The sequence below is a fragment of the Coffea eugenioides genome, unplaced genomic scaffold, assembly GCF_003713205.1.
Source record: "Coffea eugenioides isolate CCC68of unplaced genomic scaffold, Ceug_1.0 ScVebR1_1732;HRSCAF=2636, whole genome shotgun sequence".
Lineage (NCBI taxonomy): Eukaryota > Viridiplantae > Streptophyta > Magnoliopsida > Gentianales > Rubiaceae > Coffea > Coffea eugenioides.
This window is the reverse complement of record NW_020862155.1, coordinates 304-27608: the sequence shown is the minus strand read 5'-3', so window position 1 is coordinate 27608 and position 27305 is coordinate 304. Positions and strand designations below refer to the sequence as shown.

General features: G+C 37.9%; 3 protein-coding genes across 3 annotated transcripts; all 3 read left to right on the top strand.

Annotated features, from left to right (window-relative positions):
- Positions 1 to 1359: 1359 nt before the first annotated feature.
- Positions 1360 to 9429, top strand: LOC113755783 (alpha-glucosidase-like). Its single transcript, XM_027299689.1, has 5 exons — positions 1360 to 1653; positions 5404 to 6080; positions 6700 to 6930; positions 7110 to 7756; positions 8256 to 9429. Exons 1-5 carry the CDS (start codon positions 1379 to 1381, stop codon positions 9141 to 9143), a joined length of 2718 nt encoding a protein of 905 aa, XP_027155490.1. The 5' UTR covers positions 1360 to 1378; the 3' UTR covers positions 9144 to 9429.
- Positions 9430 to 12202: 2773 nt separating this feature from the next.
- LOC113755782 (vacuolar protein sorting-associated protein 2 homolog 2) lies at positions 12203 to 19304 on the top strand. The gene is made up of 11 exons (XM_027299688.1): positions 12203 to 12457; positions 12646 to 12690; positions 15237 to 15271; positions 15413 to 15463; positions 16159 to 16263; positions 16350 to 16421; positions 17078 to 17149; positions 17397 to 17477; positions 17579 to 17614; positions 17721 to 17782; positions 19046 to 19304. Exons 1-11 carry the CDS (start codon positions 12424 to 12426, stop codon positions 19104 to 19106), a joined length of 654 nt encoding a protein of 217 aa, XP_027155489.1. The 5' UTR covers positions 12203 to 12423; the 3' UTR covers positions 19107 to 19304.
- A 5626-nt stretch (positions 19305 to 24930) lies between these two features.
- On the top strand, positions 24931 to 25725 carry LOC113755780 (neurofilament light polypeptide-like). Its single transcript, XM_027299686.1, has one exon. The coding sequence runs from the start codon at positions 24931 to 24933 to the stop codon at positions 25723 to 25725; it is 795 nt and encodes a 264-aa protein (XP_027155487.1).
- Positions 25726 to 27305: the final 1580 nt, after the last annotated feature.

The following is a 27305-nucleotide window of genomic DNA, read 5'->3' as shown; positions in this document are numbered from 1 at the left end:
TCAAAATCCTTATCTAATTAAACAACCTAATATTCCCTATTCAAAATCCTTATCTAATTAAACAAAACAACCTGATATTCTCTATTCAAAAATTTTTTTTAACAATAGTATTTTTTTGCAGTAATTTTCATCCACAAACATTTATATTTTGATATATATATTTTTTGTACAGATAAATATTATTTATGTGATGCAACTTATTCACACACACATGGCTTTATGACACCATATCGAAATATTAGATATTGGTTGTCTGATTTTCAAAATGCTTCTCGTCCAAGATCAAAAGAAGAACGTTTTAACCAAGCACATGCAAGATTGAGAAATGTAATTGAACGTGCTTTTAGAGTATTAAAAACTCATTTTCCCATTCTCAAAACGATGAAACCATACCCTTTTCCCACACAAAGAAACATTGTCATTGTATGCATTGCTCTTCACAATCATTGTCATTTTCATACCTAACAATTTTAAGTTAATTAAATCATAGGTTTTATTTCCTTTTTGGATTAAAAGATAGAAGGGCAAAATTGTACAATCTAGTTTATTAAGCATTAAATTATGAATATTTATCAAACAGTATAAATAGATTCAGCATTAAGATTCAGACATTCATATATCTCTTTTTAGTGCTTAAAATTCAGCAAATTAATTATTTCAGTATTCAGAATTCAGAATTCAGATTCAGTGTTATCAAACGGAGCCTTACTCACTTATTACCGAATGTAATATATACTTAAATATATTTGATTTAATATTTAACAATTCAATAACTTAATGGATTCAGATTACAGATTTCAGTTTTTTCAAACGCAGCCTAAGACCTGTTTGGATTGTGAGTTTCTGTAGAAAATTTTTTACGTTTTTCATGAAGACATTTTCCAATCATTTTTTTACCTTCGCTACAATACATTATTCTTTAAAAGAACTCCTAAAAATAGCAATCCAAATAGGTTTGATAGTGTTGTGTGATGGTATTTTGGCTGTTTATCTTTTCAAAAAAATTTTTTTTAAAAATAAAGGGAGACATTTGTTGTTATTACTACTCCGTACTTGGAATATCTAAGGTATATTTGAGGGCTACCTATAACAATACTCTAACGTGGCCACCATCCATCAAAGAATTTGGTACTGAGATGGGAAAGTGGAAGAGTCAAAACAGAATAATAGCCTGAACAGAAGATGCAGCAAGCGAAAAGACAAAGCTTAGTGGCAAATGTAGGGGAATAGAAAGCAACATCTTGTTCTTTGTCTGGAAGAAGGAAAACAAATAGATAATTTAGACAGCAATGGTATTATGGTATTCGGAGATAAAAAAAGAAGAAGCAGAAGCCAAAGATTATTTTCAGCAAGCAAAGCAATACTACTAGTGCTAAAAATGACACCAAAGCTATCATCTCTGTCAAGAAGAAACCTGTACTTTCTACAGCTTCTTCTGCAATTTCAGTGGCAGCTCTGTGTTTTGCTATTGGTTTTCAACTGGCAAATATCCCTTTTGGCTGCAGACGAACCACAGGAATTCGTAGATTATGGATATGCAGTCAAGTCGGTAGGCATAAATTCTGCTGGAAATTCATTGACTGCTCATCTTGAGTTGATCAAGAACTCCACCGTTTTCGGCCCAGATATACCCCAGCTCCTGCTCACCGCCAGGTGCTTTTTCTTCTTCCTATATTATATACACTCATCTTTTAGCTGTAGAAAACATTTGATACAGAGATTCCTTTGTGGATAACGAAATCGGCACAAATTAGTATACTTGATTTTATCATTCTTGCATTTGGACACTTCTCGAATTTAACTTCAGTGCTCTATAGAACTAACACTTTGACAGTAACCCCTCGTAATTGTGCCCATTATGGACACGTTTGTCAAACCATTTTTTTTCCCCATTAAATTTGGTTACCTTTTAGCCTCCATTCTGTCGTGATCCTGTGAACTTGGAACAGTGGACGAGGACTCTTTGATGATGATTTTTAATGAATGGCTAAATGAAAGACCGGCGTCTTATTGAAAAGATCAAGGTCGGAACTTGTAGTCAAATTTTAAAGGAGAATTTTTTAATACACAGTGAGTCTATAATTTTCTTTACATTAGCAGGTTTAGATCATGATACATAATATGAATTTAAATTTGAAATTTAATTCATGTATATGCATCATATATCCATAGTTGTTAGTGTAAAAAATAAAATTACTACACTGTCAATGCATCAAAAGTTAATTTAATTTTAACACGTAGAAGTACAAATTTGTTGTATAGAATCTATAGGGGTCAAAATGTCCATTCATAATGGTCCATTTCTATTTGTCTCTTATGTAAAAATAATAAGCAGAACATGCATACGTTTCCATATGGGAAAGTAACTTCTTTGTTTGTACTTGGTGATTACATGAAAGCTTTAAACATAGCCTTTATGGTTAATCACATATTCTCCTGTACAATAAATAAAAAAATTTATCACTCTTTGAAAATAGAACCACTTTTTCCTATTTTATGCCTTGTATTAGTTGTTCCTAAAATTCATTTATTACCAACACAACTTCCAAATTACCCTACTTACCCAAAAAAAAAAAAACTTTTGATATTACTCTTGTTTTTAAAACTACCTACCTTTTCAAATATTTCGTTGCTTTCCATATCCATATCCAAAGTATTGTTTGAAATAATTACTGTAGCACTTTTTTGTGATATGATGTATGTGAGATAAAAAGGCTATTGGGAATATAAAAAAGTAGATTGAAAAATGTGTTTATAATGCAAATCAGATATTATTTGGCAAATTTGAACTATCTCATTTATACTTCTTTAATTTTCTAAGAACCAAAGGGTGAAAGACCAAGCAAAAGCATGATGAGAAACGAGCCATCATTACAGGACTAGGAACAAATAACATGACCCAACAAACTTTACTCTTTTGTAGTTTTTTTTTTTTTTTTTGACATCTACCCTTTTGTAGTTTAAAACAGGGTACATTTATTTGATTGTTCAAAACAAGGTGCATTACACTTTACCCTTTTATAGTTTAACGCTTTTCACATAATCCTGTTATGGTTTAAAAAATTATACTTCTCATTATTCGGACCAAAGGGTCAAAATGACACAACTTACTCTCCAAAGCCAACCAAAAGGTAAAAAAAATACACAAATGTCAAAATAAAAATTATTTTTTTAACTATAGACAATTATGAATAGATTTTGAAAAGAGATAATTTCAGAAACCTCCCCTGAGGTTTCTGACATTTACACTTACCTCCCCTGTGGTTTGAACAATTATACTTACCTCCCCTGAGGTTACTAATCCTTTACAAATTCAGTCCAAATGATTAAAATATTATTTTAGAGAGTGAAATTAGAATTTTGTACCTGATTTGTCCTTTGTGCCACATGTCCAATGAATGGCAAAGTATTACAAATTAATTAACAATTAATAAACTTTAACGAGCGTAGTTTATAGGCAAATACGTATTGCCTATTTAAAGTACCAGCTCTTTACATGTATTTTACTTTCAAACATTTACTTTATCACAAATATTTATTCTCAAATACAGATTTGTATTTACTCTCAAATATTTAATTTTTGTTAAACACAAAACCTACCAGTTTTTCTTCCGTAGAAATATTAATATAACACTTTTTCAATTTTAGTTATAAATATTTATGTATTTAACATAAATTAAATGATTCAGGATAAAATATCTATAAAGAGCCAATACTTTACTCATGTAATGGATGAAAGTCATAAAAAATTAATAGTTTATGAGGCCATTTATTTTTTAAAAAATATTTAATTTATATTAAATAGATAACCTACTGATTTTTTTTGCAAGAATATTACTTTAACACTTTTTAATTTTTAATTACAAATGTTAATATATTTATCATAAATTAAATATTTGAAAATAAAATATCTGTAAAGAGCCGATACTTTAAATAGGATATACGTATTTGCCTATAAACTACACTATTTAAAGTAAGGAATATAGTTTATTGATTTAAGTTAAGGAGTGTAGTTTATTGATTTAAGTAAGGAGTGTAGTTTATAGGCAAATACGCATAACTTATTTAAAGTACCGGCTCTTTACAGGTATTTTATTTTTAAATATTTAATTTACAATAAATATATCAATATTTGTAATTAAAAATTAAAAGGTGTTACAATAATATTCTTGTAAAAAGAAAATCGATAGGTTATCTATTTAATATAAATTAAAATTTTTTTAAAAAAAGAAATGGCCTATAAAATGTTAATTTTTTATGGCTTTCATCCATTACATGAGTAAAGTATTAGCTCTTTATGAGTATTTTATTCTGAATCATTTAATTTATATTAAATACATAAATATTTGTAACTGAAATTGAAAAAATGTTATATTAATATTTCTACGGAAGAAAAACTGGTAGGTTTTGTATTTAACAAAAATTAAATATTTGAGAGTAAATACAAATCTGTATTTGAGAATAAATATTTGTGATAAAGTAAATGTTTGAAAATAAAATTCATGTAAAGAGCTGGTACTTTAAATAGACAATACGTATTTGCCTATAAACTACGCTCGTTAAAGTTTATTAATTGTTAATTAATTTGTAATACTTTGCCATTCATTGGACATGTGGCACAAAGGACAAATCAGGTACAAAATTCTAATTTCACTCTCTAAAATAATATTTTAATCATTTGGACTGAATTTGTAAAGGATTAGTAACCTCAGGGGAGGTCAGTGTAATTGTTCAAACCACAGGGGAGGTAAGTGTAAATGTCAGAAACCTTAGGGGAGGTTTCTGAAATTATCCCTTTTGAAAACTACAAACCACACGAGCAATATGTACAAAATTTTGGTTTCTTATAATTTTAACCAAAGTTGTTGGCATAAAACGCAAAGGCAATTGCAACTTTATTTGATTCTCTCACAACTCTACACAGATATCACTAAAACCATCCAAAGTAACTCATGTATGGTCATTAATAGATCCTATGATGGGAAAAATCATCCTTTCTATTGAGCAAAAGGTGAATAATCAAAGGTGTTTGGCCTTACATGAAAAGACTTGGAATCATCAAATCATTTGCTAATGTAATAGCTTTTCTAGCCTCTACAGCTTCAGGTATTTCAGCTGCAAAGTACCATGAAATTGTTTTAATCGATTAGCCCCTATAATTCTGAATCACATGGCCAATACCATAAATTCCTCTTTGCTTTGAAATTGCACCATCAAAGTTTATCTTGTACATTATTGATAGTAAGAGGTGTCTATGTTTTACTTGAGCACATGCATATAAAACTACATATTCTTTTGTTCTTTCATTTGATTGATTAAATTCAAACAATTTTATTGATATCACAAATATTTCAATAGTTAATGCAATTTTTTTTTTTTTTTTGCTTTTGACTCTTTGTACAGCTTTGAAACAAATGGCCGTTTAAGAATTCGAATTACTGATCCCAACAGCCAAAGATGGGAAGTCCCATATGACATTCTCCCGCGCCAACCGCCACCACCACCGCCTCACACTCCTCCTCAACCGCCACACAACCGCCGCCTCCTCTCTGATCGCACATCAGACCTTGAGTTCCGCCTCAGCAACACTACCCCATTTGGCTTCTCAGTCAGCCGCCTGTCAACCGGGGAGACCTTGTTTGACACCACCCCAGAAACTAACAATCCCAACACATTCCTCATTTTCAAAGACCAATATCTCCAGCTTTCCTCCTCATTGCCGTCAGATAGAGCCAATCTTTACGGGCTTGGAGAGCATACAAAGAGTTCATTTCGGCTTAAACATAATCAGACACTGACCCTTTGGAATGCAGACATTTTGAGTGCAAATATCGATGTTAATTTGTATGGATTCCATCCATTTTACATGGATGTTCGATCGCCCAATGGGAGGAGCCATGGAGTTTTATTGCTTAACAGTAATGGAATGGACATTGTATATACAGGAGACAGGATTACCTATAAGGTGATTGGGGGGATTATTGATCTGTACATTTTTGCTGGACCAACTCCAAATATGGTGGTTGATCAGTACACTCAGCTCATTGGCCGTCCGGCTGCTATGCCATACTGGTCCTTTGGTAATAAGATCATATCTCTTTGTTTGTTACCTGATTTTATTGCTCTAAGCTATTCTAGCTGGTTCTTTCTATCGTGCTAATTAATCACCACTAATTAACTATTCTCTTAACACCATTTGGGAAAGAATCAAAGATAATTTCAACGTCAATTTTGAATCCTACGGACAGAAGGGAGGGACAAAAAAAAGAAGATGTAACAATGCTTTATATTGAATGATTACCTCTATTTCCTTCTGTAGTTAGCGTGCAAGTTATCTTGAAGTTGAATACCTACTGTGTTTGTTCCTATGATATTCCACAGTTGAGTCTAATTCTAGGAGGTCTTCTAATATAAAACATGACTGATCAACCCCGAAGCTGGAGCCAATGCTTAATTTTAACATGTTTCGAGCAAAGCTCTTACACTTGGCGAGATGATAGAGAAAGTTCATCTTTATTTTTCTCCACAAGACATGTTTAGGACCAGTATACATTTGGAAGTGTTACACTTTGTAAATGACAGAATAAGTACACCAGTTATGATACTTCTGTTCTCTTCCATACCATCTGCAAAAGTGATAATGCACATGGTGGCCTTTTGTGTATCTCTGAATTCTATCTGGTTGATATTTTTCCCCAGGATTTCACCAATGTCGATGGGGTTACAAAAATGTTTCAAATCTTGAGGCAGTGGTTGCTAATTATGCAAAAGCTGGAATTCCTCTAGAGGTCATGTGGACTGACATTGATTACATGGATGGATTTAAGGACTTTACACTTGATCCTGTCAATTTTCCTTTTGATAAGATGAAGAATTTTGTTGATGCCCTTCATCTAAACGGTCAAAAATATGTTCTCATTGTTGATCCTGGTAAACTTTTCTCCTCTGAAACTTCTTTTTTCGTATGATTATTAGTTTCTATTTGCTTTGTGTTAGATTAGTAGGTTAGACAATGATATACATGAAACAAGACTAAGTACTGTCTGTCATCCTTCTGGAACTGAAGTCACTCTCTGACAATCTGAGTGGATTACTTGTTCCTACCGCAGGTATCAGCATCAATGAGACATATGGGACTTACATAAGAGGAAAGGCAGCAGATATATTTATAAAGCGTGACAATATATCCTACCAGGGTGTAGTTTGGCCAGGGAATGTTTACTTCCCGGATTTTGTGAACCCCGCAGCTGGACTCTTTTGGAGCAATGAGATCAACCAATTTCACAATATAGTCTCATTTGATGGTCTATGGATTGACATGAATGAGCTATCAAATTTCATAACTTCTTCTCCTACCCCATCATCTCCGCTTGATGACCCTCCTTATAAAATAAACAACCATGGCGCTAAGATGTCCATCACTTACTCAACTGTCCCTGCAACTGCTATGCATTTTTATGATTTTACCGAGTACAATGTCCACAACCTCTATGGGTTCTTAGAGTCCAGAGCAACTAATCAGGCACTAGGCAAACTGAAAGGTAAAAGGCCATTTGTACTTTCCAGATCAACTTTTGTTGGTTCTGGAAAATTCACAGCACACTGGACTGGAGATAATGCTGCCACTTGGGATGATTTGGCATACTCAATTCCGACCATTTTGAGTTTTGGACTTTTTGGAATTCCTATGGTAGGAGCAGACATATGTGGTTTTTCAGGAAACACTACAGAAGAGCTTTGTCGTCGTTGGATACAGGTATGCTTTGGTGGTTCTTTCTTAACATTAGATTATGAATTTGACAGATTTTCACCTAAAGGGTTACATAATATCAGCTTTTGATGTTTGTTTTGCTCATGAGAAATTCCTTTTAGTTCCTGAAGTAACGGTAAAATTTTCCGCCAGATGATGAAGTCAGTAAAACTTGCGCTTTTGTCTTTTCAGAATCACCTTTTTGATATTGTCTAACAAAAACTCAATGAATTTAAACATTAGTGGAAGAAAAGTTAAAAATAACTTGAAGCATTCAATGTAACTTTAAATTAAAAACTAAGGGCAGTCTCAGGTAAGGCATGTCTAACTTTTCATCATGCAGAAATTGAACAATTAACTCTATTTAAAACTGAAATTGTAAAAGTTCATTTCATCTAGTTTTTATAAGCCTTTGCCAGTTCACTAAAGCAGTTTGGATAGTTGATTGTTATTTATTGTTCTCGCAATCCTGCTGCAATTTAGAACTTTCACTTTGATGATGCAGTTGGGGGCCTTTTATCCTTTTGCTAGGGATCACACTACAAAGGATAGTAATTCTCAAGAACTCTATCTGTGGGATTCAGTTGCAGCATCTGCCAAAAAAGTACTCGGGCTCCGCTACCGGTTACTTCCCTATTTCTACATGCTAATGTATGAAGCACATATTAAAGGGACACCCATTGCGCGGCCCCTTTTCTTCTCGTTCCCTGAAGATGTCAACACATATGGAATCAGCTCGCAGTATCTTCTTGGCAAAGGTGTTATGATCTCACCTGTACTCAAGCCGGGAGCAGTCACCGTTGATGCATATTTTCCTGCAGGAAACTGGTTTAGCCTCTTCAATCATTCACAGTCGGTGAGTTTGAGCCAAGGAAAGTATGTGACACTTGATGCACCACCAGATCACATAAATGTACATGTTAGGGAAGGCAATGTATTGGCCATGCAAGGGGAAGCAATGACCACTGAAGCTGCAAGAAAAACACCATTTAATCTTCTAGTTGTTCTTAGCAAAAATGAGAATAGTACAGGAGAACTGTTCCTGGATGATGGAGAGGAAGTGGAGATGGGAAGTGAGAAAGGGAGGTGGACATTGGTGCAATTCAATAGCCATGTCTACAAGAGTTTCGTTAGGCTTGAAACCAAGGTTGTCAATGGAAACTTTGCTTCAAGCCAGAAGTGGACCATCAACAAAGTGACATTTCTAGGCCTTAAAAATGCAAGAGCTTTAAAGGGCTACCAAATTTCCACTAGCAACACACAGAGAAGGAATCAGAACGCAGGAATAAGTACTAGTTTAAAGCTCAGTGGACAGTTTGCCTCTGTTGAGGTCTCAGGCCTTAATTTGTTGATTGAAGAGGAGTTCAAGTTAGAGCTAAATCTCAGCGTGTGATCTTCGAAGAATAAGAGATGAATAGGATACTCCTGTTGGAAATGTATTTGCTTCAGATAACAATAATAATAAAGCAATAGCATGTTTTTCAGGAACCAGAATCCAGCAAATACATGGCAATGCATCTGCTGTTTCCTTCAACTCCAGCAATCCAACATATGCAAATCACAAGCAAAGACGTGCTCTTTGCTTCAGGCATGCTGAGTTCAAATTTTTTTGTTTTTTGTCTTCCAACCATATGTTTGGAGTTTGGACAGTCAGAATTAAGTCAAAATCAATTGCAAGCTACTAGTGCTCTTCGTTGCAGGCGTGCTAATTTTCTTTATTAATTACGTCTTCTCTTCTCTGTAGCAGTTGTTCATATTTGGTCATCACATAAAAGTTTTCCTCGATTATCCCCTTATTTTGGGTTTTTCCATATTTCGGTTTTTAAATTCCCAAGAGTAACTATTAATAACACTCTGCCTCCCAAAGCTATGGGTTGGTTACACACTTACACTTTATCATCCTGTACTTAAAAAATATCACACACCACCACCAAAACCCCCCTCCGCACAAAAAAACAAAACCCCACAAAGACGAGTTATATATTTGTAATTTTAATTTTAGCCAATCCATGTGCATATTTTCTTCCCAAATTACCCCCAACCTTTCTAATTTCTCAACAATCAACTTTATATTGTTGTATTTTCCTATTTTGTATTCATCATAATATTCCACTGTTGCATGTTATGATATTAGATTATAGGGATAATTTCAGAAACCTCCCCTGAGGTTTCTGATATTTACACTCACCTCCCCTGTGGTTTGAACAATTACACTAACCTCCCCTGAGGTTACTAATCCTTTACAAATTCGGTCCAAATGATTAAAATATTATTTTAGAGAGTGAAATTAGAATTTTGTACCTGATTTGCCCTTTGTGCTACATGTCCAATGAATGACAAAGTATTACAAATTAATTAATAATTAATAAACTTTAAGAAACGTAGTTTATTGGCAAATACGTATTACTTATTTAAAGTACCAGCTCTTCACGAATATTTTACTTTCAAACATTTACTTTATTACAAATATTTATTCTCAAATACAGATTTGTATTACTCTCAAATATTTAATTTTTGTTAAATAAAAACCTACCAGTTTTTCTTCCGTAGAAATATTAATATAACACTTTTTCAATTTTAGTTATAAATATTTATGTATTTAGCATAAATTAAATGATTCAGGATAAAATACTCATAAAGAGCTAATACTTTACTCATGTAATGGATGAAAACCATAAAAAATTAATACTTTATGGGGGCATTTCTTTTTTAAAAAAATATTTAATTTATATTAAATAGATAACCTACTGATTTTCTTTTTGCGAGAATATTACTGTAACACTTTTTAATTTTTAATTACAAACGTTAATATATTTATCATAAATTAAATATTTGAAAATAAAATATCTGTAAAGAGCGGGTACTTTAAATAGGTTATGTGTATTTGCCTATAAACTATACTCGCAAAAAGTTAAAAAGTATTAGCTTTTTATGAGTATTTTATCCTGAATCATTTAATTTATGCTAAATACATAAATATTTATAACTAAAATTGAAAAAGTGTTATATTAATATTTCTACAGAAGAAAAACTGGTAGGTTTTTTATTTAACAAAAATTAAATATTTGAGAGTAATACAAATATGTATTTGAGAATAAATATTTGTAATAAAGTAAATGTTTGAAAGTAAAATACTCGTAAAGAGCTGGTACTTTAAATAAGTAATACGTATTTGCCAATAAATTACGCTCCTTAAAGTTTATTAATTATTAATTAATTTGTAATACTTTGTCATTCATTGGACATGTAGCACAAAGGGCAAATCAGGTACAAAATTCTAATTTCACTCTTTAAAACAATATTTTAATCATTTGGACTGAATTTGTAAAGGATTAGTAACCTCAGGGGAGGTTAGTGTAATTGTTCAAACCACAGGGGAGGTGAGTGTAAATGTCAGAAACCTCAGGGGAGGTTTCTGAAATTATCCCTAGATTATATTATAAATTAAATAAAAAAGCACCCCCAACTCTCCCCTTTTCCCTGCCCTTTTTCACTACTCGTGCTCCCGTTGTGATCACTACTATTTTTTATTTGATATTAATATTTTTAAAAATTATATAATACCAACAATAATCGAACTATCAGTTCTTCGAATAGTTAGCAAAAAATAACAACCGCAATTATCAGTCATTTTTCACATGTGATGCTACACAAAATCTAAATCAATATCCATGGATTTTTTTTTGTTTTGATAAACAATATGCAACATGTGACAAATAAAAAGTTAAACGAATTGACATAACAAAATCATACTTTTGCTACAAACATAAAAAATTACCAATAAATGGTATATTATTTTATCCCAACAAAATACCATTTTATTAATTTTTAATTAGAACATATTTTTAATTAGAACATATTTTTAATTAGAACATATACATATATATTAGTACTATAATACATTATATATAAGGCAAGGGCAGGGTGCAAGTAGAGTTCTATTTAAACCAATGCTAAATTATACATAAATCTACACAATAAATTAATTAAACTGTTGTCCAACATTATATCATGTAGTAGCATAATGTTGTGATAAATATATAATCAGAAAATGAAACAAGTTAAAAGTTGACCTTTGAGAAAATAGGAAGACTGGAGCTAATTTAGGAAGAAAAAATATGCACATGCATTTGTCAAAAATAAAAGTATAAATATAATTTACTTGAGAAAAATTCAGGGCGGTAAAGTATTACCACATCATAGGGTCAGGGGACAAAGTGTTGTTAACCCTATTTATTTTTATAAGAATCCATCTTTTTATTTTTTTTTTCTATAGCATTATAGTAGCTGCCAAAATAAATTAGTAATTCGAAGGACGAAGGCAGGGCATTTAAGTAAATGCACAAACTGCAACGGCTATTTCTCAGTTCTCACGTCACGTAGCCGTTTGGTACGGGGAAAATGAGCACGCTCTCCTAGGCATCCCCCCACTCCCCATCTTTCCCTCGCCACTCTCTCTCAGTCAGCAATTCTACTCTACTCCACTCTTCAGTTTGAGAAAGAAAGAAAAGGAGGAAGAGAGAGAGAGAGAGAGCCCAAAAGAGGAAGAAAGTTAATGCTTTCTTCTACTACCACTTGCTAGGGTTAAAGGGTTCTTTTTCCTTCAATCAGCAGCAGCAGCAGCAGAAGTCTCTTTTGGGAAAAATTACCCAAAAAAAAAAAAAAACTGAACGATGAACATTTTCAAGAAGAAAACTTCGCCCAAAGGTACTCAAAATTCTCTCTTGAAACTTCTCATTTTCTATTTATTTCAGTTTTTTTTGGGTATTTTTTACCCTTTTGGGATTTTATTTTATCAAGCATTTTTTGTTTTCTTTTAGATTCATATAAATGTAAAAGTGGATTTTTTTTTCTTTTAAGCTTTGTTCTGAATTGATTAGTAAAATTTTTGACAGAGGCACTGCGGACCAGCAAAAGGGAAATGGCAGTTGCCACAAGAGGTACTTTTTTGTTTTGATAAGAATTTTACATTTGATTTGCTTTGCGATTAGAAATTTTGGCTTTTTTTTCCTTTTGGATGGCGTGGGGAGCATCTATTTTTACAAATGTCGGAGGATTAGAGATGTTATTAAGTTTGAATTCGTGTTAATTTGTTGGCCTAAGTGGTATTTTGAAGTGGTTTGGCTCGACTTGTACCGTACTTGAAATTAAAATAAGCTAGAGGGCTTGTTGACACAGAAATGGTTTATTGTTTAATCCTGCATTGTGAGTCTTGGGAAGCAGGACATCAAATTGAGAGGTTTGAAAAGTAGAGTGGTGCTTCTAAATTCATTTGGGGAAATGACTCAGAATGTTGGATTGAGAAAAATGATGTCTTTTGTTTGTATTTGTTGGCTGGATGCTCATTCGCTCATGTTAACCGACCAAGTTCTTGGTTTTCTTATTCGGGATGGATGTGAATATGTTGAATGATTCTTAAACTTTAGCACTTTCTTGGCTGTCCCTTCTTGTCTACCTGGTGTTAGTCTAATCTTATGATACAACAAATTTAATAATGATTGAATTGGATTGAGAAAAATGATGTCTTTTGTTTGTATTTGTTGGCTGGTTGCTCATTCGCTCATGTTAATCAACCAAGTTCTTCCTTGGTTTTCTTATTGGTGATGGATGTGAATATGCTGAATGATACTTAAACTTTCGCACTTTTTTGGCTTTTCCTTTCTTGTTTATCTGGTGTTAGTCTACTCTTATGATGCAACAAATCTATGATGATTGAATTGGATTGGGAAAAATGACGTCTTTGTGTCGAAAAAGCTTTGTTGGCTTGGTGCTTCTTTTAGGGTGTTGCATCTCTATACGTTGTCATTGAAGGCTTAGTATGTCCAGCAGATGTTATATTATATCTAAAATGCTTGATCTCCTTTCTGTTCTTTGTCTTGTTGTTGGTTATGAAGAACTGGAAAGACAAGACAACAGAGTTAACCACTTCAATTATACTTACTATTGTTAAATGACAGAGCCAGAGCCTTTCAGGGGAACTTGCTTGTACTCTTAATATGTAGATGTTTGGGCTGGATATGTGATGTTAGTTTGATGTCAATGCACTAAACATTGTACATTCTAACATAAATTTACAATGAAAATTAACAAAAGGATTGCTCAGCGATTAGGAACTTAGGGATCACCCAATGCTAAGAAGCAGACGCACTGTGATACTCCTTATGCAATAGTTTAGAACCCTGAATTGCTAGAAACTTAAATATTTCATCTTAAATCCCGTCTTCTAAATGGGCTTGAAGTCTTTCTGCAGCAGAGATTTAGGTCATATTGACCAGTACTAGACATGAACATACCATGTAGGAATTAGGTTTCCTAGATACTAGCTAAATATTCAAAATGGCTTGTAGTAGTATTTGATAACTTTATTAGCCTTAGGCTTCTCTTCCCTTGATTCAATCTCTGATTGGAGTGTTCTAGTGTAACTACTTTTGGAATCCAGCCAACCATGCTTAGGCAGATCATGCTTTTGTCTATCTTTTGTCATTGTAGATCTAATTTGTTTGATTACTCAAATCAAGCTTCTGCCTCCTAGCTGTTCTTGGTGATACATTTCTCCACAGTTTATGGAATATTGGCAATTCCCATCTTTTCCAGGTGGTTCTAATGTTGCACATTCTTATGACTTTGGGTTTTTTCTGGAATCCCATTATAGCCTGAATATCTCCCACTTTCATATGCATATGCTTTTGTTGCTGAAAATTTTGTTCCAATTTCCAAGAGAAAGTTGGAAAAACTCTCGAAGAGTATTTAGCACAACTGGTAGAAGTATACATTGAATTTTAATGTAGTTAGCAGCAATATGGAGACAGAAACAGCATCTCACTAAGCTCGAATGAGTTGTAGCTGAAGTTTTAGCAGAGTTTTCTTTCCTGTTACCTTCTTTTTGTAGGGGAGGAATTTAGATTCAACAAGTCAGCTCTGGAAATGGTAAGAAGGCCCTTAACAACATTGCTTACTCCTTGCCCCTCAAGTTTGAGCAGAGTTTTCTTTCCCGTAACCTTCCTTTTAGGGTGTTATTGGGGAGGGATTTAGATTCAACAAGTCAGTTCTGGAAATGGTGAGAAGCCCCTTAACAACATTGCTTATTCCTTGTTGCCCCTCAAGCTGAGCTTATCTCGCTGGGTCTTTGTTAGGTTCTGCTGTTTTCGTCCGCCCTAAATTGGAAGAGATATTTTATAGATTTAGAGAGCTGATTGGTTCTTCTGTGTTATCTCTTTAGATGGTTTGTCCGCTAAAAGAGAACACTTCACGGTGTTCTGAAATGCTTAACTTTTGGACCAGGAAGACTCAGCTATTTAATCCTGATTTTGTCCCTATTCAAGAAATTTGGCTCTTTGCACAAAATACAGTCTTGAGAAGTGAGAGTTCAAGGGAAGGATGAATAGTGTCAATGGTAGTATTAGATTATGTAGAAGCTACAAAAATATGAAACATTCCAGCTATTTTGGCCTATCTTCACCCATGCATTTCTCGTGTATCTCTTCAGGGATTGAACGGGAGATCGCATCTTTACAGATGGAGGTATGTCTACTGCAGCCAATGCCACTTACATTGTTTTTCTTCTATACTCTTTTCCTTTCTGAAGATTGTGGCCATTTGTATAAATATTGTATTACATGTTTGGTTTGTTGGCAGAAATCTAACTCTGATATGCTTTTTTAGGAGAAGAAACTAGTTGCAGAGATTAAAAAAACAGCAAAAACTGGAAATGAGGCAAGTTGTCTGATTTGCAATTTTTTTTTTCTTTCCCCATAAGATTTATTTGGTATATTGTTGTTCTCACCAAGTAACTCAATTTGATTAGGCATATTCTCATGGATAAGATATTTATTCATTAACAGGGTCTTAAGGCCTGAGTTAATTCTTGTTGGTGTTTGTATTAACACTTGCATGGGTTTGACTTTCAATAGGTAGTGTCTGGATCACATGTTGAATAGAAAGTGGTAGAAACGCCAGATACTACCTGTTGACCAGTGAATGTGTATTGCTTATTCTCCTTTATTTCCTTTTTTCTAGCTCAGGCCATGCTACAATGTTGCCATTCTCTTGTACGTGTGACCCAAAAAAAGTAGCTGCTTGCCAATGGCCGGGGTCTTACCTTGCTGGAATTATTAATGACATAGAACTCTTGAAGATGCACCTTTTTCATATTGAAAAATGCAAATGAACTTTATTGAAAAATCATGAACTCAACTGACTATGATTTTGGTGCCCTCCGCACGTTGCATTTCCATGAAGAGATATGTAATTATGGAGTTGTTAAACAGGAACTCAATTAGTCGTTTTGCAATTATGTGTAAAATTAACTACAATTATTGAATTTGCAATTGCCACAGGTTTGTTTTAATTGAACCTGAATAAGAAATTTGCTGAATGCTTCAATAACAAAATTTACTTATGCAAAACAGGCTGCAACCAAGATTTTAGCTCGTCAACTTGTTCGGCTACGGCAACAAATAGTAAACTTGCAAGGGAGCCGTGCCCAGATCAGAGGTGTAGCCACGCACACCCAGGTAACTTTTACTTTAACAACTTGAATTGGTTTCAAGAAAGTAGTATAATTGAGATATCTTTAGCCAACTGCCTGTTACTTTTGCAGGCACTATATGCCAGCACTTCTATTTCTACTGGAATGAAAGGTGCTACAAAAGCAATGACAGCCATGAACAAGGTACATATTAGATGCTTGACAAAGTATAATACTTTGATGGCTTAATTACTCAGATATTCCCATGAATATTTTTTTAGCTTCACATACTTTAAAGATTGATCTTGGTCATAATTAGTCTTCCAGTCATGAAATTTGAGATATCTCTGAACTGGTCTTATACTCTGGATGCTCTGTTCCATGTAGAATGGAATAATAATATCTAAAATTTTGAGATGCTACGAAGTGTATTGTTCCATGTAGAATGGAATAATAATATCTAAAATTTTTGAGCTGCTATGAAGTATATTGTTACTTAAGAGCTTCGATGAAAGCAAAGTGTCTTTTATTAGCAGAATAATATGTTTAGTTTGGGTACTATGATATTGCAATGCTCGTGGAATCTTTGGAGTGTATGCAACAGTAAAGCATTAAAATCTCCTTTTTGTGACTCAATTCTATCCTTTTGAATCCTGTGAACCTATTTACTGTGGACTTTTGATGACTTCTGAATCCGTGCTTTAGCTTTGATGTAATCATTTTGGTAGATTAGTTAATGCTTGCTAATAACTTGTAAATAACTTTGCCTAATTAAAGATTTGTTTATATCTTGTATTAGATGCTTGAGACTAGATTCTTTGCTGGCCACTCCTCCCTTTTCACTGTTCTTCTTTCTTCAGGAAATGGCACCCACAAAACAAGCTAAAGTGATTAAAGAGTTTCAGAAGCAGTCGGCGCAGATGGATATGACGGTAAACTTGATTAGGCTTCATTATTTTGACAAATAGTCTATATTAACCAGTAGTTTTATTTTCACCTTATAGTGTAAGATCAATCCCTCACAAATTGTAGAACAGTTGATGACTGCAAAAGTTTGGCCCTGGACAGTTTCAGATATTACAGTGCAGCTATTTTGCTTCATAAACTTTTCCAACATAGAACAAAAGATTGAGTTTTACCTTTCTTTTTCTGTGACTTGCATTTTGGTCTTTACTCTAGATTGAGATGATGTCGGAATCTATTGATGAAACCTTAGATAAAGATGAGGCTGAGGAGGAAACAGAGGAGCTTACTAACCAGGTTATTAGCATTTCCTTTGTCAATTGAACCTTTCTTCTCTATTTTTATGTCCTTTCTCATCCTCTTAACTTTTAATATTAAAATGCCCTTTTTTTTTCTAGGTTCTGGACGAGATTGGTGTGGATATAGCCTCACAAGTAGGTTTATTTTGAGGATTTTCTTTCTGCAATTTGGTTTATGTCAATTTGATGTTATTCCCAGAATCTATCAAATTTCTGATTCTGGTTTCCATTTTCCTTGCAGCTGTCATCTGCTCCAAAAGGTCGGATTGCAGCAAAGAAAGTTGATAATGCTGCCCCCCCTAGGTGCGTTCTTGTTTTGACTGAAAAGGAAATGATTTCTTAGTGCCTCTCTAAATATTTAAACATTTTAAGACCAGATTCTTTGGATGTAAAATGTTCGAGGACTTGGAAATAAAAGCTGTTTTTCTATCCGTGTTTGATGGATGATGGGTTTAGCTGCATATGCTATTTGCATTCTCCAATTTGTTTGTCTGGCTGGAGTTCCCATTACGTGCCTGCTTTTGCGAGTATAATGGTGTCTAAACTGTCTTGTGTGCCTTCTTGTCGGAGTCCACTGCCAAAAAAATGAAAAAAATAAGCAAGTAATACAAATGTTTCTTTGATCTTTATAAAAAGCTCAAAAATTATCAACACGATGAAGTCTCTAGCTGGGGCTGACCACTTTTTCTATTGGTCTTTTAAGCTGATCTTCATGTCCTGGACCAGATAAAGTAAAAGAAGGGGTGGTCATTTGAGCATGCATTTGTTGTCTCCTTAATCCTTACTGTTTGATTATCAGTTCAGTCTCCTGCTTTTTTACCTTTCTTGATTTTCCAGACTAAAATAGAAATATAAAACCTCTACTTTTTCCGACGAAATAAAACAAAGGTGGTATGCTACTGTTATTTTTGGTCTGCCATTTTTCTAGTTAGGCAACTAGATAGTTTTAAAAAAAAATCATGCAAGAGAAATGTGATGAAATTGATGTTATAGGTAAAACTTTGTGACATAACAAGTGCACAAGAAATTTTAGTAGTAGGAATTGGTAATGAACTCATATTGTGAGGTATTCATCAGTGCCTAACATCGTCAGAAGTTTCTGTGCACTGAATTGTTAAACTTCAATTCCTTTGGGGATGATGGGGGAGTTTCAGGATATTGCTGAGGCACAATTCTGTAAAGTTTGCAAATGCTTCCTGCATCTAATGTGGGTTTCTCCTGGCTTTGGTAAACCTGCTAGGTCTTTTTGACCTTTCTTATTAAGATTTTTATTGAAACAGTGCTACCCCTGGAAAGCATTTTCTACAACGTTTGCGAATGCTTCCTGCATCCCATGTTGGTTTTTGGTTTGCTAAACCTAGCTTGAACTTCTTATTGAATAACCTTTTATCAAAATTGATTTGAGTTTGAAAAAAATGCTACCCTTGTAAAGCATATCTGGAAATTTTTAACTTTCAAACTTACGCATCATTACTATGACTACCCTTCATGGTTGGTAAATCTAGCAACACCATGTGTATTTACAGTTTTGTGCAATCTTTGAAAATCCCTTCAACTGCTGTGCAGCTCTGCAACTGCTGATGTTGAGGATCTTGAGAAACGGCTAGCCTCCCTGCGCCGTATTTGACAAGGAAAGGGTGGTAGGTGGATATTCCCTTTTGTAAAAAGTTATAGAACAAAGTATATGTATACTAGATAGACTTTTAGTACTTGTCGAACTTCATCTTCGTTGTTCTAATAAGCACTTTTGTATCTTGAGGAGGACCTTAAACTATTGAATTTGAGTATTGATAAAATCTTTTAGTATGGACATGATTACTCCTTATTGACTGGTTTTGCTCCCAAATCATTTGCAAGTCATGTTGATGTTTTAGGACCACTTTAGTCTGCTTCTGGTCAAATTTACCACGTTGAACAAAGCTTCAACGTTCCACTGGATCCTGTTATAATTCATGTGGCAAGAATTCAGGCCAGGAAGACCAAGTAAACCTGCTGAAAACAATAAAAAAGATAAGGTTACTGCACAGAAATGTAACAACACATAAATACAAAAAGATAAAGAAGTTAAACCTAATTACCTCTTCAGAGCAAGGTGAACATCTTCTGAAAACCATTTCCAAATCCCTTCCAGTGCATGTTCTGGGATTGGCTTTTCTAGAGTCCGACTGAGCTTTGAAGTAGTTTCTTCAGGTGTGATGATTTTCTTTGAAGCAAAAACATCAGGCCTTGTACTAATGAAGTTGGCTAGATACAGCACTGATACAATCCAGCTCATCTCAATACAGTTTTTTTTGAGTCAATCCCAATCCAGGAAAGCTTTTCTTCATGATCTGTAGACGTTTGTTAGCTCTTCCAAGAAATAAAGCATTGTAGGCAGTTTGCATAATCCCCCTTACATTCTGATTAGTTGCATTCACTGGCTTGTATGACTACTCTGAGGAATAGATTTTCGTCAAACTTATAAAAAACTTCAGGCCACCTACACAGCAATATAGTTACTCCTCCTTGTCCCAATGTATTTGGAACTCCTCCTTGTTCACTGGCTTGTATGACGTTTGTTGACAGTAAAGTTGTAGCATCCAGCCAAGTAGTATTTCGAAGCTCCTTCCTCAGTCCCCTCTGATTGCCCAGAAGAGGTCCTCTCACTTAGATGCTCGATCAAGAACTCTACCAGCAGCTTCATCCACATTGTCAGTGCCAAGATTATATTTCCCAGTAAGTCGACCATATGCTTCTCCTGTTATCTGGCAGCCAATTCCTGGCTCTGCAAATGCCAGCCGGGAAACTATAGGTTTTGCTTTTCTTGGCAATCCAGTTATAAACCTCACAAATTCGTTGTGATGTTTCAGTTGTTTAACTGGAAGTTCCAAGGTTTTTTTTTTTTTTAAAAAAAAGGCCCCCTCAGGTTCTCATTTTCAATTCATCTCTCCTGCAGACAAGGCATGTATTGTTGGAATGCTTTGTTCATACCTGCAAATTAGGAGGATTTCCAATTTTTACACAGCTTGGAGTCAATGATTAATCGTAGCAAGATGTCCCGCGTCAACATTTTCTAGTTCCATTCACTGCAAAATTGTGAGAAGAATAATTTAAAGATGCTAAAGATTATCTTGTCCTAATCAGTCTATCATGGAAGTAGAGGACTAGACAAAATAAGCAATTTCCAAATTTGCAGCAACATCGTTTGAGAGCCAAAACCTGAACAATAAAAGAGAATGGAATCTACTGGGGTGTCAACGGGTTGGGTTTGGAACCGGACCTGACCCGGATTCGATAAATTTTTCTGAGTTTGGATTGAAAAATAATTTGGATAGCCGAATCCAGCTCCGGACAATATATTAATAATTATAAAATATAAATATTTCTAAATACATTCTTTTATCAAATTAATAATTTAGTAATGACTTTGTAGATTGATTTGTGGTTAGTTTTGGATTCACTGTTGCGAGTTATTTGTGATTTAGTTTTGTAATTTGATTTGTTTAAGTTTGGAGATTGAATTTGTGATTGGTCTTGGATTTAGTTTTAGAATATTTAAATTTGGACCTTTTAGTCCTGGATCGGACCTGAACCCGACTCGGACCCGATTCCGAAACTTTAAGATCAAGATCCGTTGGCTGTATAAGTTGGATTCGAATCTACTACATAAAAACAGGTTCGAATCCAGAATTTTGAATTCCAAGCCGAACCCAAGACAGAGTCATGCATAGCAAAAGAATATGCCGGAAGCATGAATATATCCCATATCTTGCTTTCACACAACCGAACTAAGCAAGAGAACAGGACAAAGCACAATCACTTGAACATGAAGTAGTTTTAAGAGGAAAACGGTCTATATAACTTAGAGTAGCCAAATTATTGTTCAACTCCGAATATTTTGGTTTCTTTTTAGAAGAATTGTAAACTACTGAAGTTTAAATTGGAGAGGCTATGCTTTTAGATTCTAAGCCCAATGATGATTTCAGCATACAGTAATGGGTAAATCTTTTATGATTGACAGTGTATACATTAACGGGTTTGCATGCATGCCATATATATATATAATTTGATTTGCATATTCAAATTTAGATGACGTGGGATTTATCTAACTCCGTTCCATTTATACACTGACAGTATAAAAAAGTTTAATCCATACTAATAGGATAAATCTTTTACGCATTGACATTGTATACAATAGTAGATTTAGATACATGTCACACATACCAAATTTGATATTCAAATTCAAATACAGATGATTTGAGAATTTTGACATCAACGGAAATTCTATAGCTCAAGGCATTATCAAGGTAGCTAATTATCATCCTTTAAAGCTTCTAGTATTAAGGATGTATGAACAATTAGATACATATCAAATTTAATTTAAACTAGCTAATGAGCCTCGCCTTGTGTGGGAGGGTTGCCCGGTTATCTTTTGTGATACTTGGAAGAGAGGCCTAACGGTGCTGATGCAATTGATATAAGGATAAAAGGAACGGGCTCTCAAAGGTCTGGCAGACTTGCATTGTGTTGTACGGATAAGCTGCTGATGATTTATTTGTATACATAGTACAATTATATGTATTTTGGAGTACAAGAATTACAAGTGTTTAAACTTTAAACTCATAATAGTTGTTAATTGGGAGGAATATATTAGGTAGCTGGTATTGGCTTGCTGTTTTTGCATTTGGTGCACTGCAGTTGATCCCGTTTCAAGTAAACGGAAATGTTGTGATTCTGTGATTGATAAAGTGATAGGTAATTAGACCCAAAAAAAAAAAGTGTTGTACCACTGCTTGAGCATAGTTGCTTGGCGGACCAACAGATGTAGGTGCAAGAGGAAGGGACTTGCATCCCTTAATCATGAGATCTCGGGTTCGAAATCCATGGGAATAGAAAAAATAACTGAAGAGGTGATTTTTGGTGGGTAAATGGACCGACCTAAATCAGGCCTCTCTGAGATGAGGTGGTATACCTTTGCTAGTCCGAAGTGGATGGCGGGGCTTCTCCCCTGGTATCACTCCGACGATTAAGTTAGTATGAGAACGAGAAAGATAATGGTATATGAGAATGAACAGTGTGTTTACTTGTTGGGAGTGTGTGGGGTATTTATAGAGTGAGAGCGGAGGGCAGGACGGAGGTCTTATGTCGGTGGGACCCATGCCCTGCCATTACGGCTCTGCTCACTGTCTGGTGGCCTGACTCTGACACTGTAGCCGCCTGGACAGGGTGACGAGGAGTCCTTCGCAGTAGCCATTAAGTGCGACAGTGCTTTTCAGATAAAGCACTGATCCTGGGTGATGTCAGGTGTCCTGACCTCATCCGCATGCAGCTGAGGTGGAGGTGCCGAGGTCACCTATACGGTAGACTAGGGATCCGGCCGCGCTTTAGGGGATATGCCCAAGACACGGATGAGCTCTGATGAGGGACGAGGTGAGTTCACCTCGGACACACGGGGTTGCCGAGGTGAGCACCCTCAATAAGCCCCCCAAGCCTCGGGAGCTCCGGGCCAGGGAGGTACCGAGGCTTCCTTGGCCGAAGTCGTAAAGAGTCGGAGTCCCGAAACTGCTCCGGAAGATACGGGGACGTGACACGTGGGCATGTCAGCTGATAGGATGTGGTCACTGGTAACCGTCGCGTCGTGAAGTAGTGGGACGTTTCGTGCAGAGGGTGTCAGGTAAAAGGACGGGGCATTAATGAGGAGAGAGGGAGGCGCGGTGTTTTGAATTCGAACGTGGCCGTCCTTTCGCATTCTTACCGCCTCTTCGGATTCCCCCCAAACCTTTATAAATAGGGGGGTCCCCCTCACCGCACTACTCACACCTTTCACTTTCATCTGAGACTTGCAAAGTTCGTGAGCGTAGCCGAGGTCAGTTCTATCAGCCGAGATCAGTCTAGTAGCCGAGATCAGAGCCGAGGTCATCCACTTCGTCCAGTTCCGTAGGCAATAGTAAGTACCCTTCTTCTTTCTTATTTCGTCATTCACCCATGGCCAAAACGGCTAAGACCCATAGAGAGACCGTGACTCCGAGCTACCTGACCGAGGTGAGGCCGGAACCTGGGGGAGAAGCGACGACGTCCAGCTCGGATGGGTCGAGCCCGAGTTCTGAGAAGGGATCAACCGAGGCGGGAGCCAGCGGGGCAGCCTCGGAGTTAGAGTCGTCTGAGATGAGCGAGGGTGGTTCCGAGGTGGGCTACGACGAGGAGCTCGGCGTCGGGATACCACACGACGAGGACGCACTGGAGCCTGCCACTCCGGAGGACACAGCCATCATCGACTTCGGCAAGATGCCGAGGTTTAGAAGTCGCATCGGAAGAGATCGGGCCGTGAAGGTGATGAACAAGTACCCTTTTCGGTCGGGGTACGAGATTTTACCGGTCGGGGCGAATGACTCAGCCGAAAAGCCCCCCTTGGGCATGGTGGCCATCTATGTCCAGCAGTTAGAGGCCGGGCTGAGGATGCCCACCTCGAGGTTCTTCAGGGACTTGCTCCGTCACTTCTACGTGAGGATTACCCAACTCACCCCGAACGCGGTCCGCATCATCGTAGGGTTCGAGATGCTGTGTCGACATCAGGAGGTGACTCCCTCTGTCGACCTCTTCCGCCGATGCTATACCCTCAAGGCGCACGGGACGGATAAGGGATGGTTTTATGTTGGCAACCGGAACAATGCCATTCCGAAGTTGGTGATCGGTTCTCCCAGCTCGATCAAAAATTGGAAACGCGACTTCTTTTTTGTGTCCGAAGTGGACTTCCCCAGGGGCTTCTGGTGGAGGCCAATCAAAGCGAAGGCCGATCCCTCCGCTGGGGATGCCAAGGAGGAGGACTTCCAGAAGCTGATGGGGTCGGGACTTCGGATATACAGTCTGGACTACCCCGAAGCCGTGCTGGTTGACGGGGGAATCAGTCGAGCTTTGCTCAGTCCTGACAGAACTCCCTTCACTTCCACCAAACTTAAGATTCCTTGTAATTTTCTTTCATAACTTCGCTTTCACTTCGGCTAAGGCATATGATAATATTTGTTTCTTGTGCAGTGGCTAAACTGTCCGACATCGTCGTGTCTGGCTCGTCCGAAGTGGCCAAAAGGCAGAAGAGGAAGAGCTCCGGTGAGACATCGGCACCTCCGCCGAAGAAGAAGTCACAAGGACAAGCTGCCAAGACCTCGGCGGCTAAAAGCACTCCCACCACGGCTGGCCAAAGCAGCTCGGCCACCGCGGCTACGGGGTCCACCTCGTCCGTGCCAGAGGGAGTGCCTCTTGGAGTCGTCACGGCACTTCCACCTCCTCATGGCCGAGGCAAGCAGTTGAAGCCCCCGGTCAATGCGGTCTCGGGGACCTCGCTATGGAATCGTTTCCATAGCCCCCCGGTGTTTTCCGGGGATGAGAAGACACACCCCGCCGGGCACTGGTGTCCGAACTGAAAACTTTCAGCTAACGACAGGTGCAGCCATCCTCGGGTTGCCCAAGAGCTAGTAATGCACTCCCCCCTGCCAAGGGATTTGGAGTTTATGAAGAAGCTGACCCCGGCTGAGATGGTTCAAAGCCTCATGGTGAGCACAGCTTCCACCTCAGCCTTTGTGGCCGAGATGACACACCGGTACTGTGCTCTGGTCGAGGAGCAGGACACCGGCAAGCTGCAAAATCAGATCTCCAAGTTGGAGAAGAAATTGGCGGTGTCCGAGTCTGAGAAGGCCGAGCTTCAAAGACAGCTTAAGGAGGCCGAAGCTAAGGGTGAGGAAGCCGAGGTCACAATGAATAGTCTCAGATCGGCCCTCGAAGAAGTGCAGAAGAGGGGGGACGAGGTGAAGAAGTCTCATGAGCAAGCCCTCAACAGTGTTGGGGCCTCGGCAGTGGATGCATTTCGGAGGTCTGAGGCCTTAACCAAGGATCTCGGCCAACTGCTCACACCAAACTTCATGTTCGGCTTCACGTCGGGTGTGGACGCGGCCGCAGCCCACCTCCCCTCCGAAGCCTTGGAGTCGTTAAGAGGCCATGCCAGCTACAATGAGGACTCCCAGGAGCTGTACGACCGGATGGCCGAGGGCATCCAGGCCGGAAGGAACTTGGCCGAGGTCCAGAACGAGTTCAACAAGTGGCTGTCTGAACTCGACGAAGTGTTCGAGGAGGGTGAAGAAGCTGGGGAAGACGAAGCCGGAGGGGACATCGGCGAAGAGCATGGAGAAGAACTTCACCCCGGCGGAGGAGAGTCCGGAGAGAAGGCTGCCCAGGAGGGAGCCGAGACGGGGAATGGAGCCGAGACTGGGGTCTAGGCTCGTGGGCTTTAAAGGGGTGGCCGAGGTGGAGAGTGCTTAGTAGCATTCCGACCTCGGCCTTGTATTTTTTGTAACGCTCCTCTGTTGAATGAAAGTTTACTTCTTTTCATCTCAACGCTTTAATTTCTTGCTTTGACTTCGTCCCTTACTTGTCCCCCTTTATTTTTTAATAGCGCAATACCGATGTTAAAAAATAACATAAAATTCGAAGTCATAACTTGATTAAACATTCAAGCATAATACATTTTGAGGTTCTCGGCGTGCCAAGACCTCGGCACTAGTGAGCTATCTCGGTAGCTCAGTTTACAATATCCCTTAAGGTCAGATCCCACAACTCGGTAAGGGCCTTCCCATTTCGGGCATAGTTTCCCTTGTGGTTCAGCTCGGCTGACTGAGTTTTTCCTCAGAACCAAGTCTCCAGGCTGGAATCTACGGTGTCTGACGCGGGCATTGTAATAGTGTGCCAGTGTGTTCTTGTAGGAAGCTATCCGGGCTGAGGCGAGGTCCCTTCGTTCATCGACGAGGTCGAGATCCAGCTGCCTTTCTTCGTCGTTCACCTCGGCTGCATAGGCTGCTAGCCGAGGGCTGGGGGTAAGGATCTCGGCAGGGATGACAGCCTCGGCTCCGTAGGTCAAAGAGAATGGGGTCTCTTGCGTGGCTGACCTCGGCGTGGTCCGATAAGACCACAGGACACTGGGGAGTTCTTCGACCCAAGATGTCCCAACTCGGTGTAGTCGGGTCTTGAGGCCATGCAAGAGAGTTCGGTTGAAGTTTTCTGCTTGACCGTTGGCCTGGGGGTGGCCTACCGAAGTGAAATGTTGTTTGATGCCAAGGTTTGTGCACCAAGCTTTAAAGGGGTTCTCGGCAAATTGTCTTCCATTGTCCGAGATAATGACCTGAGGAATGCCGAAGCGGCAGACGACGCATTTCCAAAAGAATTTTTGAATTGCCAGCCCAGTGATGGTCCTTAGAGGCTCGGCCTCAACCCACTTGGTGAAATAATCCACCGCGGTTACCAGGAAGGTATAATCGCCGACGGTCCTGGGGAAGGGACCTATGATGTCTGTCCCCCATTGCTCAAACGGCCAAGGTGAAGTGATGGGAATCATGAAGTTTGCGGGCTGGTGATACTCGGGTGCGTGGACTTGGCAGGAAGGGCAGCCGAGAACGAGGTCCTGGGCGTCTTGTCGAACTGAGGGCCAGAAATATCCAAGAAGCAGAGCCTTCTTGGCTAGCATTCTGTGGCCGACGTGAGCTCCACACAAGCCCTCGTGGATCTCGTGGAGGACGTGGCGTCCTGTCTCGGGAGTGACACACCTCAGCCAGGGGCCGAGGTAGGAACGTTTGTACAGCTCTCCATCGCGGAGAGCGTACCGAGCCGCCTTGCGTTGTATTTTTTCTCGCCTCGGCTCGGTCTTCGGGGAGGGCTCCTTGATCCAAGAAAAGGATGAACGGGGTCATCCAGGTTTCTTCAGAGTGCACGGGACATGCCACCTCTTCCACGTATCCTGGTTCACTCAGGACTTCCACCAAGACAGTTTTGTTGAGGTCGGAGAATGACGTAGAAGCCAGCCGGG

What these genes read in the sequence shown, in the direction of transcription:
- LOC113755782 (XM_027299688.1), top strand. Translation starts at nt 12,424, where the DNA reads ATGAACATTTTCAAGAAGAAAACTTCGCCCAAAG. An exon ending in CAGAGGAGCTTACTAACCAG is followed by an intron (nt 17,478 to 17,578) that starts GTTATTAGCATT and finishes TTTTTTTTCTAG; the next exon opens with GTTCTGGACGAGATTGGTGT. An exon ending in GTGTGGATATAGCCTCACAA is followed by an intron (nt 17,615 to 17,720) that starts GTAGGTTTATTT and finishes TTTTCCTTGCAG; the next exon opens with CTGTCATCTGCTCCAAAAGG.
- LOC113755783 (XM_027299689.1), top strand. Translation starts at nt 1,379, where the DNA reads ATGACACCAAAGCTATCATCTCTGTCAAGAAGAAACCTGTACTTTCTA. An exon ending in TGTTCTCATTGTTGATCCTG is followed by an intron (nt 6,931 to 7,109) that starts GTAAACTTTTCT and finishes TTCCTACCGCAG; the next exon opens with GTATCAGCATCAATGAGACA. An exon ending in TTTGTCGTCGTTGGATACAG is followed by an intron (nt 7,757 to 8,255) that starts GTATGCTTTGGT and finishes TTGATGATGCAG; the next exon opens with TTGGGGGCCTTTTATCCTTT.
- LOC113755780 (XM_027299686.1), top strand. Translation starts at nt 24,931, where the DNA reads ATGCACTCCCCCCTGCCAAGGGATTTGGAGTTTATGAAGAAGCTGACC.